Source organism: Clinocottus analis, unplaced genomic scaffold (assembly GCF_023055335.1).
Source record: "Clinocottus analis isolate CAN_PGR_092001 unplaced genomic scaffold, fCliAna1.0.p SCAF_17, whole genome shotgun sequence".
Classification (NCBI taxonomy): Eukaryota; Metazoa; Chordata; class Actinopteri; order Perciformes; family Cottidae; genus Clinocottus; species Clinocottus analis.
Genome location: NW_027175898.1, coordinates 17854805 through 17867304, shown reverse-complemented (window position 1 = coordinate 17867304; position 12500 = coordinate 17854805). Strand labels below are relative to the sequence as shown.

Sequence of the window (12500 nt, the reverse complement as noted above, 5' to 3'; positions counted from 1 at the left end):
TTGTGTCTTCAGGGTTCTGTGTGTACAGACTGCTTGTCGTCGTGCTTCTGCGTTCCGTGTGTTTGGTGTCAGATGTCCAGAGAGATGAAGTACAGGAAGCTCCCGGCCAGGCTGAGTGACATCATCCGCCGCTGACGACATCACCTTTTACCATTGATGACATCATCATGGTGTAACTCGTGTGATCTCATTGGCTGTAACTCAGAGCTTTTAAACATTTTACTAGTTTACTAAACGTCTCTCCATTTAACTTTCAGATTTTTCATTTATTTATTTTATATATATATATATATATATATATATATATATATATATATATATATATATATATATGTATATATATATATATATATATATATATATATATATATATGTATATATATATATATATATATATATATATATATATATTATTGTATTTTTCTTTACATTTATTCAAAAAAACATTAAAGTTTTTATTTTTTTCATTGATTTAATTTGACGTGAAAGATGTTATATTCCTACATAACTAATTACTTAATGTCTGTTTCCTCTTAATAAAATATTACATTCTGATTCCAAACAGACTCGTTAAAAACAAACAGAAACGAAAAGGAAGAAAGATTCCAGATCAAATGTAAAAAGATGTATCTGAACTTCTTTGTTTGGGGTGAATCCATTAATGGCTGACCTTTGATCACAAGACGTAAACTCAACCTGCTGGTTCTTCTTGTACAAGTAAACATGTCATCAACTAAAAGTTCAAACACTTCCGTGCATTTTGCAGCACGGTCTTTTATTTTGAAAGGGCCGGTCGTCGCAGCCACGTCCGGGCCGCTGGGGGCGCTGTCGTGTCGTCTGTCAGGACCAAACCGCAGAAGAAGAAACGCGCAAACACGTGTCTGTCCCTCGCTAGCAGCAGTCCGACCAGAACCGAGCAGCGACTCTCCAGCCGGGCAGAGAAATGGCGAAGTCTAAGAAGGAGACGCCGCCCGCGGACGCGCCGGAGGCCGCGGTGGCCGACGGGAACGAGAAGACCTACGAGGAGCTGATCGCGCACGTGAACGCCATCGCGCAGCCGCTGGCCTCCAGGAAGCTCAGCAAGAAGCTCTACAAGTGCGTGAAGAAGGGTGAGCACCAGACTGCGCCGCGGGGAGCCGCGTTTTAACGGCTGTCGGCCGCGCGCGCGATTCACACGCGTCCGGGATCAATGAGCCAGATGTCCATTTATTTGTTTAATGCTTCTGATTAATTCGGCGTAAATTTGATCATTGAAATGTTGCTCTGAGGCGAGAGAGCAGCGCGTCTGTGTGCACACGTGACTGCTGCGTGTTGGGTCAGGGCCTCGTGCTGGAAGACGGTCTATACATATAAAAAAATTACTGGTAGTACTACTAATAATACTTCTTGTAAACTGTTATTCAACTCCCTTCGTTTCTAATCAGTTTCTCGTTTTCAGTAATACCAAACTACGTTAAGAAATGACACACTTTAAAGACTGATTTAAGGCTGAATTATACTTCTGCAACTACAACTGCTGCTGCCACGCAGTCGGATTGACGGACTCGTTTTGATTTTTAGTTCCTCTGCGTTTTTCATACTCCAGACCAGCAGGTGGCGCAACGAGCGTTTAGAGTGGACCTGCACACCGACGTTCACGATATCTCCCTCCAGGAGTTCACCTCCATCTTTGTGTCCTGATACTCGTCAGGTTTTATAAATGCTCATATTTGTGGACCTCTTCAGCCAAACGCTCTTCAACAGGATCCATTGTTCCTGTTTCTGCTGTGGCTTTTAAAAACAGAGGTATGATGCTGTGAAACCGGACATGAGAGACTCAGAAAGGACGTGGTTAGTGGACCAATCACAGCCTTGTGGGCTCGTGTAGCTTTGAAGGAGAGTCAGAAATTTGGGGTGATGCACGCACTCAAAATGGCCGATTTGACCACGCAAGGTCATCCATGCGTGCTTGCGTCTCTGCTTAAAACCCGAGTATAAATCGGCCTTGAATCAGCCTTTAATACTCGCGTTTTACGCAGAGACGCAAGACACACATGGCCGCCCTTGCATGGTCAAATCGGCCATTTTGCGTGCTTGCATCACCCCAAATTTCTGACTCTCCTTCAAAGCTACACGAGCCCACAAGGCTGTGATTGGTCCACTAACCACGTCCTTTCTGAGTCTCATGTCCGGTTTCACAGCATCATACCTCTGTTTTTAAAAGCCACAGCAGAAACAGGAACAATGGATCCTGTTGAAGAACGTTTGGCTGAAGAGGTCCACAAATATGAGCATTTATAAAACCATCTGATGGAGTATCAGGACACAAAGATGGAGGTGGAGTCCTGGAGGGAGATATCGTGAACGTCTGTGTGCAGGTCCACTCTAAACGCTCGTTGCGCCACCTGCTGGTCTGGAGTATGAAAAAAACACAGGAACTATGAACCAACACGAGTCCGTGGATGCAGCTGCGTGGTAATTCACCCTTTGCAGACGCCGTCTGTGATGGAACGAGACGCTGTGCACGTGTCTGGACTCTGATGGGATGGAGGCCGAATTCTTCCTCAGTCACATCTCGGGTTTAGATTCTGGTCATTCTCTCAGGAAGCCGTTTCCTGTTTCCTGCAGAGGGATAAGATCTGATTCTGTTAAAGCTGGTTGTGTTTTTTATGTTTCCAGCTTCTAAAGTAAAGAACATCCGTAGAGGAGTGAAAGAAGTCCAGAAGTTCATCAACAAAGGAGAGAAAGGGTGAGAGGCTGCCACGATGCGTTCATGGACCCCGCGATGCATTCAAGGACCACCGTTGTGACGTTTGTTTTGTCTCTGCAGCATCGTGGTGATGGCCGGCGACACGCTGCCCGTGGACGTGTACTGCCACCTGCCCGTGATGTGTGAGGACCGCAGCCTGCCCTACGCCTACGTGCCCTCCAAAGGGGTGAGTGTTTGTCGTTGTCTGGCGGCGGCCATGTTTGTTTGCGCAGCGGCGTCTCATCGCATCTCTGCTTTCAGGATCTGGGTTCGTCTGCCGGCTCCAAGAGGCCGACCTGCGTGATCCTGATCAAACCGCACGCGGATTACCAGGACGCGTACGACGAGTGCGTCTCCGAGGTGTCCGGCCTGCCCAAGCCACTCTGAGGCCTCGGCCAATCGGTGAGCAGCTTTGGAGGGCGTCGGCCAATCGGTGAGCGATAAACGAGATGGAACCGGGTTAGCCGTTTCCCTCTGCTCCCAGTTGTTGTGCTAAGCTAACTGTTCTTGTTCAGGGCAAACCGACTATATTGTTGTTGTTGTTTTGCAGGTCGACGTGGGACAGAAACCTGTAAATACTTCCTGGTTTGAATGTGTCGGACTGTAAAATAACTTTTTCCTTTTTCATTAAATTCTGATGGACAAAGTTTTGTTTTGGGGAATTTTGTGTTTTTTAAATGTTTCAGTAGTTTTGTAATTAAAAGATGAACTGACTTCAACGTCTGACTGGTTTCTTCCATCTGAACCTTAAAATGATAAACTGATTTTAGTTCAGCAGCAAACTCTCAAACGGCTGAAACACGTCTTCAGTTATAAACTTTAAAGGAGCGGTCGGCCTAAAGACGTAAAACATGACGTAAAACCATTTGGATTCAGTGTAAACGGTAACATGATGTTCCACAAGGGGGCAGCGTTGAGTCACTACTGAACCCTGTTGGCCCATTAGACCAATATGTTGTACTAGTACTAGTCATGAGTACTTAGTGCTGCTTTGTGTTCCTGATAAGAGTTAACCCTTAAGGGGGTCAAGGGGTCCTGAAGGGTTTCTGGGCTTTTTGATGCAAACTGAACTGTCAAGACTCGTCACCTCGTCTACGGGAGCGCTGCAGGGGTTCAGGTGACCGAAGCGTCCTGGAAGGAGAGCTCTGAGGGGTTAAGGGTCCTTGAAGGAGACCTCTGAGGGATTATCTTTAGCCCCATGCGCCCCAAAGCCTGCTGCACCATTATCAGACAAGGACATTATACAAAAGGTCAAGTGATGTTTCCTACAATATCTCCAGAACCACAACGTTGATTAACTTCATTTAAATTATTCAAATAGAGTAAAGACTTGTGGGAAGAGATCTATCTGAACAGAACAATAAAAAGATACCGTTAAGTTTATGTAATTACATTAAACCCGTAACCTCAAAAGACCTTGCTGTCACTTTTTAGAGGAAAAGTTACTTTTCATGTTTCTGTTAATAACTACACCTCAGAACGGAGTTCAATAATAATAAACACATCTATGCTATTGTCTTTACGGATCTAACGAGGTCTGGTAGCAGTTGATTGGATGTGTTTTAGTCCCTGAAAAGTCCAAGTGAAGCCGGGATGTCTCGTTTTCAACCGCTTCACTTGTATAGACTTCAAGCTGTCATCACTTCCTGGTTTCCGTGTCGCGTCTCAAACGCGTCACACGTCTGAAGGCTCGAAAACGCACTGTCGCGGGAATGACGTTGGTAATGCGAGGTGTTTATAGTAATGTTTCAAATGTAGTACTTTTTTTAAGGTGTGTGTGTGTGTGTGTGTGTGTGTATGTCTGTCTGTCTTAACACAGCTTAAAACTATTGTTTGTAAACATTTAGTTTTTTTTAATGTTTCCAAAACAAAAGCATGCAAGAGTTCATTTATTATCATGAAAATACATTTTATAGTTTTTATACTGACGCTGTAACGTCTGAAACCGTAAAAAGAGCCTCAACCACTTATCTGTCAAGCCGAGTGTGTGTGTGTGTGTGTGTGTGTGTGTGTGTGTGTGTGTGTGTGTGTGTGTGTGTGTGTGTGCCGTTTGTTTACACTCCAGTCGTCCTCAGACATCTTTCCTCAGGACACACACTCACACACACACACACACACACACACACACACACACACGTGTCGTCTCTCTCTCATGTTGTGTGTAAACGTCTCAGCAGTATTGATCTGTTGATCAGCTGATCGTTGTGATACTAAACACAACGTTTTACTTCAAGCTTCAATCAGAGAAAATGTTTACGTTCTGAACTTCTGTTTGTTTCTTTATAAAGTCTTTATACTCTAGCTAACGTGATGTTAGCCTGTTAGAGAAGCTAACGTGATGTTAGCCTGTTAGAGAAGCTAACGTGATGTTAGCCTGTTAGAGAAGCTAACGTGATGTTAGCCTGTTAGAGAAGCTAACGTGATGTTAGCCTGTTAGAGAAGCTAACGTGATGTTAGCCTGGTTGAGAAGCTAACGTGATGTTAGCCTGTTAGAGAAGCTAACGTGATGTTAGCCTGTTAGAGAAGCTAACGTGATGTTAGCCTGTTAGAGAAGCTAACGTGATGTTAGCCTGTTAGAGAAGCTAACGTGATGTTAGCCTGTTAGAGAAGCTAACGTGATGTTAGCCTGTTAGAGAAGCTAACGTGATGTTAGCCTGTTAGAGAAGCTAACGTGATGTTAGCCTGTTAGAGACTGTTAGATAAATTCCTCAACAATAATTTTAAATTCTGTGTGAATGTTTCATTCTTCGTTTTTTCTTTGTTTATTAACGTTTTTCTTCATGAGTTTAGGTATTTATTTTAAAGATATAAGTTTTATAAAGATGTTCTTCTCCCTGACGCTGATGGGTGGTTTATTTAAATCATTTATTTACAGTGGTGTTTATTTGTTTTCTATTTCATTCCGTGTTAAGTTTTCATATTTGCTAAATTTTGTATCCTCATTGATTAAATGTCATTTGGTGAATGTTTTATTCTTTGTTAGATAACCTCAGCTTGTTAGTTCTGACCTTTTGAAGACTTAATTTGTAGAAAAAGACCACACAAAATATGTTCATATTATTTATTTTTAAACACATACAACTCATATTTACACAATAAATACACACATTTACCTCTTTTTTAACTTTGAGATAAATACAAACAATCTGTTTCAGGCTCAGACGTTCTACCAGCTCAACGTTCCCCCGAAGAACCCAAACTGGTCCTGCAGCCACTGGGCCTCCTGGAGGTCTGGTAGCCGCTGGGCCTCCTGGAGGTCTGGTAGCCGCTGGGCCTCCTGGAGGTCTGGTAGCCGCTGGGCCTCCTGGAGGTCTGGTAGCCGCTGGGCCTCCTGGAGGTCTGGTAGCCGCTGGGCCTCCTGGAGGTCTGGTAGCCGCTGGGCCTCCTGGAGGTCTGGTAGCCGCTGGGCCTCCTGGAGGTCTGGTAGCCGCTGGGCCTCCTGGAGGTCCTGCAGGAAGCAGGACTGGGACCAGCTGCAGGGGTCCCAGTGCGGCACCACAGCAGTGGGGGAGTACAAGTACCCCTGAGAGGGAGGAGGGGGGGCGAGGTCCGGGACCTGCATGTAGAGCGAGGAGGGGCTCGGGGGAGGAGGAAGAGGAGGCAGGATGGAGTCCAGGGGAGCACCTGAGAGCACGGGGAACTCAGTGCTGCTGCTGATGCCGCAGTGCATGCTGGGAAGCTTAGGGTTGGGCTCTGACGAAGAGGAGGAGGAAGGTGTCTTCACGGTGGCCTCACTCTCCGCCTTCCTCTTCCTCTTGCGGCGAAAGTTTCCGTTGTCCAGCATCTTCTCACAGTTTGTGTCCAGAGTCCAGTAGTTTCCTTTTCCTGCAGAGAGGAAGAGAGGATAACTATTTTAGCAACCATTTCTTTTGTCTTTCCTCTAAACAGACTTTAGGGTTCTACTGCATGGAACTTCCCGTAAACAGGAAGTGGAGTCAGGTTAACAAAATAAGAGCGCTGCACCTGGAGACTCACCTGGGTCGTCCTCGCGGCGGGGAACCTTCACGAAGCAGTCGTTGAGCGACAGGTTGTGCCGGACGGAGTTCTGCCAGCCGGCCTTGTTGCGGCCGTAGAAGGGGAAGCGATGCGCGACGTACCGGTAGATCTGGCCGAGCGTCAGCCGGCGCTCCGGCGCGCTCTGTATTGCCATGGCGATGAGGGCGGAGTAAGAGTACGGCGGCCGGACCAGACACAGGAAGTCCTGCTGGAGGGTCAGGGGGGCCAAGGGCCCGCCGGGGACCAGGGGGTCCTGCAGGCCGTAGAGGTGAGGGAAGAGACCCGCGAAGGCTGGTGGAAGACCCGATGGACCAGGTGGTGGACCCAATGGACCAGGTGGTGGACCAGGTGGTGGACCCAATGGACCAGGTGGTGGACCCGATGAACCAGGTGGTGGACCCAATGGACCAGGTGGTGGACCCAATGGACCAGGTGGTGGACCAGGTGGTGGACCCGATGAACCAGGTGGTGGACCCAATGGACCAGGTGGTGGACCAGGTGGAAGACCCGATGGACCAGGTGGTGGACCCAATGGACCAGGTGGTGGACCCGATGGACCAGGTGGTGGACCAGGTGGTGGACCCGATGGACCTGATGGTGGACCTGTCGGTAGACCTGAAGGTAGACCCGGTCCCCCACACACCGGGTCCAGGACTGGGCAGCAGCTGTAGTGGTTCCTGATCCACGAGGACTCTGGAGGGTAGAGGCTGAAGTCGAGGCCCAGAGACCAGGTCTCTCTTTCAGGGGACAGACGGGCCTCCATGCTGCTCTGTCACCTGCTGCTGCTCACCTGAGACTTATACGCTGAGGCCCCGCCCACAGACCAGCTGATTGGCTGCCAGATATGCGTGTGTGTCTGTGTGTGTGTTTGTGTGTGTTGGGGGTTGATTTGAATAAGAGCAGCTTGAATCCTCCCCTCAGGCAGACAACAAGACGGCTAAAAGTGTGCCGTCCGCAACATCACACACACACACACACACACACACACACACACACACACACACACACACACACACACACACGGCTTGACAGATAAGTGGTTGAGGCTCTTTTTACGGTTTCAGACAGTCAGTCAGTATAAAAACTATAAAATGTATTTTAATGATAATAAATGAACTCTTGCATGCTTTTGTTTTGGAAACATAAAAAAAAATGTTTACAAACAATAGTTTTAATAGCTAATTAATTAATTAAAAAACTTTTGTCCAGAAATTGTCATGTTCTCAAATGTCAAGGTGACACATTCATAAAAACTGGACTTTTATTTTGAAGTGGAGTGCAGAGGCGCTAACAGGATGTTGCATCATCTGGAAACACCAACTGCCATCTGAGTGAAAACATTTGTAGATCTGTGAAATATGATTAAATATCTTCTCTTGACTTACAGGCAGAATGCAACAATCTAAAACTATAAAAATTGAATTTCATCATAAAACTCTTCATTGTATTTACGAAGTCTACAAATGAAGCTGCTCGCAAGAACAAAAGCTGAGTAGATGCAGGAGAAGCTGATCAGCGTGTTTGAGGCGTCGCCTCTTTTGTTCTCGTGAACAATGAAACATTTAAATGTTTCACAACAACAGAGACAAAAGTATCTAAACACACTGAAAGTACCAAAAGTTAAAGTACTCACTTAGCATCTCTCTCTCTCTCTCTCTCTCTCTCTCTCTCTCTCTCTCTCTCTCTCTCTCTCTCTCTCTCTCTCTCTCTCTATATATATATATAGATATCTATATATCTATATATATATAGATATCTATATCTATATATAGTCCTGAAGCCGTGATGTCGGCCTCTAAACTCTCGTCACACAGCGAGCGAGGAAGCTCCTGAGCATTACCCAGCATGCACCATTTAGACAATGTAAACATTATGGAAGGTTTTATTCACCTTAAACACGCATAGTTTGATTTGTGAATCTAATTAAATGTTGTGCAAATATTCCGTCACAAAACATTGAAAAAAACTAAAACCCTCAAAAACAGAAACTTGAATTATCACATCTTTTAAAAATAAGCAAATGAAGCAACGTGTGCAAAGGTCCAATTCTGTCTGTTGGTGTCACTCTGCTTCAGTCCGCTGACCCGCTGACCCGTCAGCACCGGCTCATCTGGTATCCGGCCGGCTCGGCCAGCACACACTGGTTCTGCTGGCTGGAGCTGCGGTTCTTGGCGTCGATGAGGAGCAAAGGATTCTGGGAGTAATGGCCGACGATGCTGCTCACTGACGGGAATAACTGCACGAACACGACGTTCACATGTGAGTATTTCCTTCACAGTACACAGTACATGTAAGTACTTCCTTCACAGTACTTCTGCTCTTGTACATTTACAGCTTTACGCTTTGTTGTATCTAACTGTGGTATTTTTACTTTTACTGTATTATAGTACTGCTATTGTGGGATATTAGTACTTTTAATTTAATAGAAAGTATTTATACTTGTCGTTTTTGAAGTTTGACAGTAACAGAGTATTTCTACTTGACAGTACTAATGAGCTGCCCTCCCCCTACAGGCTAGAGACTGTGGTACCTCCTGTCCACTAGGGGTGCTACAGGCTAGAGACTGTGGTACCTCCTGTCCACTAGGGGTGCTACAGGCTAGAGACTGTGGTACCTCCTGTCCACTAGGGGTGCTACAGGCTAGAGACTGTGGTACCTCCTGTCCACTAGGGGTGCTACAGGCTAGAGACTGTGGTACCTCCTGTCCACTAGGGGTGCTACAGGCTAGAGACTCTGTGGTACCTCCTGGGCCTTGAGTCCGGTTCCCAGCAGGAAGTTCTGGTTGTGCTGCCGGATCTGGATGTTGTAGACTTTGTCCTGGTAGAGGACCATGAGGGTGAAGGGCTGGTTGGCCTGCTGCCGGGTGCTGTCCCTCACCAGGAAGGCCCCGTCCTACACACACACACTCATAATAATGTTTGAGATATATATATATATATATATATATATATATATACATATATATATATATATATATATATATATATATATATATATACATATATATGTTTTTGCTGTGAACACAGCTTTAGGAAAGACATTTCCCACAATGCTTCAGTGGGTCACGCTGAAGGGAAACAGGAAGTGTTTACTTTGAGTTCTGTGTTACCTTGTTGACTCGTTTCAGACCTGCTTCTGCTTGACCTCTGCTCACTTTGCCCACGTACCAGCGAGGGTCCAGCTCCTACACACAGTACACACATGAGTACTACACACAGTACACACATGAGTACTACACACAGTACACACATGAGTACTACACACAGTACACACATGAGTACTACACACAGTACACAGAGCAATATTTTCATCAGGTTTTACTGTTCTGAGATTTCTGTTTTATTGTTTCACTTTGTCACAATCAACGAAGTTATTATTATTCAATCAACCAGGACAACAGCACCACCTTCTGGTCACACTGAAGAACATCCACAGGAACACCCGTTCTGATGATAATTATGTCATAATAATGATATAATTATAAGAATAAACTTTATTCGTACAGGATGAAACAACATCAAAGTCGAGGTAAGTTGTTCTTGTTTCGCAGCACAGTGGGGACCTCTGACCAGCAGCAGGTTTACAGGGACGCGGGGACCAGAGACCTGGTGAGGTCAGGAAGTGCTTTAGAAATGTTCAACTCTGGTTGAGACACGAAGAACAAGAGCAGACAGACAGACGTGTGTGTGTGTGTGTGTGTGTGTGTGTGTGTGTGTGTGTGTTGTTACCTGTGTGTTTGCTGTCGCAGGTGGACGGAACGACTGTCTGTCTGACGCTACGAAGCTGCTTCTCTGTCCAGCCAACGCTGCACACACACACACACACACACACACACACACACACACACACACACACACACACACACACACACACACACACACACACACACAGTAATATACCTGCTGCAAGGTGCAGAGCGCCCTCTAGTTGTTACACCGGGCTAGTTACATATATAAATAAAATAATAATGTTTAAGAAAAACATTTTATTATACTGACTCTTAGAATTTAGACACAAATGCAAATAACCCACATTCAGTAAATGTAGCATTAAGTAAATGGAGCATTAATCATCTGTAGCATTAAGCATATGTAGCATTAAGTATATGTAGCATTAAGCATCTGTAGCATTAAGCATCTGTAGCATTAAGTATCTGTAGCATATTTAGCTTTGTGAAGCACTAAGAAGGCGCAGTCAACGCTCGTGAAGACGCATCCTGTGTTGCGGTGCTGCTGTGTTGCTGCTGTGTTGCGTTGCTGCTGTGTTGCGTTGCTGCTGTGTTGCTGCTGTGTTGCGTTGCTGCTGTGTTGCGTTGCTGCTGTGTTGCGTTGCTGCTGTGTTGCGGTGCTGCTGTGTTGCGGTGCTGCTGTGTTGCGGTGCTGCTGTGTTGCGTTGCTGCTGTGTTGCGTTGCTGCTGTGTTGCGTTGCTGCTGTGTTGCGGTGCTGCTGTGCTGCTGCTGTGTTGCGGTGCTGCTGTGTTGCGGTGCTGCTGTGTTGCTGCTGTGTTGCTGCTGTGTTGCTGCTGTGTTGCTGCTGTGTTGCGGTGCTGCTGTGTTGCGGTGCTGCTGTGTTGCTGCTGTGTTGCTGCTGTGTTGCGTTGCTGCTGTGTTGCGTTGCTGCTGTGTTGCGGTGCTGCTGTGTTGCTGCTGTGTTGCGTTGCTGCTGTGTTGCGTTGCTGCTGTGTTGCTGCTGTGTTGCGGTGCTGCTGTGTTGCGTTGCTGCTGTGTTGCTGCTGTGTTGCGGTGCTGCTGTGTTGCGTTGCTGCTGTGTTGCGGTGCTGCTGTGTTGCTGCTGTGTTGCGGTGCTGCTGTGTTGCTGCTGTGGTGCTGCTGTGTTGCGTTGCTGCTGTGTTGCGGTGCTGCTGTGGTGCTGCTGTGTTGCGGTGCTGCTGTGTTGCGTTGCTGCTGTGTTGCGGTGCTGCTGTGTTGCGTTGCTGCTGTGTTGCGGTGCTGCTGTGGTGCTGCTGTGGTGCTGCTGTGTTGCTGCTGTGTTGCGGTGCTGCTGTGTTGCGGTGCTGCTGTGTTGCGTTGCTGCTGTGTTGCGGTGCTGCTGTGTTGCGGTGCTGCTGTGGTGCTGCTGTGGTTTCTATAACAGGGTTCTCACCAGACTGCAGCTTGTGAGGCAGGGATCCTGCAGTGGGCATGCTGGGCAGCAGACTGCTCAGAAACAAGCAGGAGGAACACAATATTCAAGGAACACAACGTGATGAATGTTCAGACTGTGATAAACACACTGAGTCCGGTTTACTGGACGCAGCCAACTGAGTTTCTTTATTCAAAATAACGTTTGTAATAAAGATGTTGTCGTTCTGACAACAGCGGCCGGGCGGAGTCCCCCAGGGCTCCGTTCTGATGTCACTTGTTTATTTATTGGATTCACCAAATTTTGTTATTTTTATGTCCGTTTCCTGTTTTATTGTGGAAGTTCACACCCACTTCCTGTATTGTTTCATACCTGTCTCCTTGGTTTGAAGGGAGCCCGTGGAGCCCGGGGCGGGGGGGGAGACTCTTCCCGGGGAGGGGGAAGGTGTTGTGTTTAGGAGCTGGAAGAGAAAATACGTATTTAAAGAACCCACAGTGACTTTATTTGAGACACGTTTCTGTTGATGAAAGAGAAAAATGAAAATATCTCACCTTCGTTCTGCTGGCGAGAGACAAGAGAAGAACAGGATCAGATCTCGTTCTGGATCAATAACACATGAACGTCACAATAAAGCTTCTCTTACCTCTCTCCTCACGTCAAACCTGTAACGCACAAGAACAACCTGGTCAATCAC

The 12500-nt window shown here is 46.5% G+C and overlaps 3 protein-coding genes across 5 annotated transcripts in view; 2 read left to right on the top strand and 1 right to left on the bottom strand.

Annotated features, from left to right (window-relative positions):
- LOC137788181 (cornifelin homolog B-like) overlaps positions 1–855 on the top strand; it is a 1358-nt gene extending 503 nt beyond the window's left edge. Inside the window, exons 3-4 of one of the 2 annotated variants that reach the window (XM_068581030.1) lie at positions 13–172; positions 767–855. In XM_068581030.1, coding sequence (XP_068437131.1) covers positions 13–135 — 123 coding nt within the window. In that variant the 3' untranslated portion in view covers positions 136–172; positions 767–855. Of the gene's footprint in view, positions 1–12; positions 251–766 lie in introns of those variants that run through there. The other variant, XM_068581029.1, reaches the window with a different exon arrangement.
- nhp2 (NHP2 ribonucleoprotein homolog (yeast)) lies at positions 818–3447 on the top strand. 2 transcript variants are annotated; one of them, XM_068581028.1, is made up of 5 exons: positions 818–1109; positions 2659–2728; positions 2810–2915; positions 2990–3130; positions 3279–3447. In XM_068581028.1, the coding sequence occupies exons 1-4, from the start codon at positions 944–946 to the stop codon at positions 3113–3115; spliced, it is 468 nt and encodes a 155-aa protein (XP_068437129.1). In that variant the 5' UTR covers positions 818–943; the 3' UTR covers positions 3116–3130; positions 3279–3447. The 2 variants fall into 2 exon arrangements, with proteins under 2 accessions (XP_068437129.1, XP_068437128.1); XM_068581027.1 differs by having other exon boundaries at positions 822–1109; positions 2990–3161.
- A 5181-nt stretch (positions 3448–8628) lies between these two features.
- The window catches only part of lcp2a (lymphocyte cytosolic protein 2a), an 8445-nt gene continuing 4573 nt past the window's right edge, over positions 8629–12500 (bottom strand). Inside the window, exons 14-21 of the mRNA XM_068580669.1 lie at positions 12450–12468; positions 12358–12367; positions 12179–12266; positions 11828–11880; positions 10453–10529; positions 9834–9908; positions 9467–9616; positions 8629–8960 (exon numbers count right to left, since the gene is read on the bottom strand). Coding sequence (XP_068436770.1) covers positions 8820–8960; positions 9467–9616; positions 9834–9908; positions 10453–10529; positions 11828–11880; positions 12179–12266; positions 12358–12367; positions 12450–12468 — 613 coding nt within the window. The 3' untranslated portion in view covers positions 8629–8819. The remainder of the gene's footprint in view (positions 8961–9466; positions 9617–9833; positions 9909–10452; positions 10530–11827; positions 11881–12178; positions 12267–12357; positions 12368–12449; positions 12469–12500) is intronic.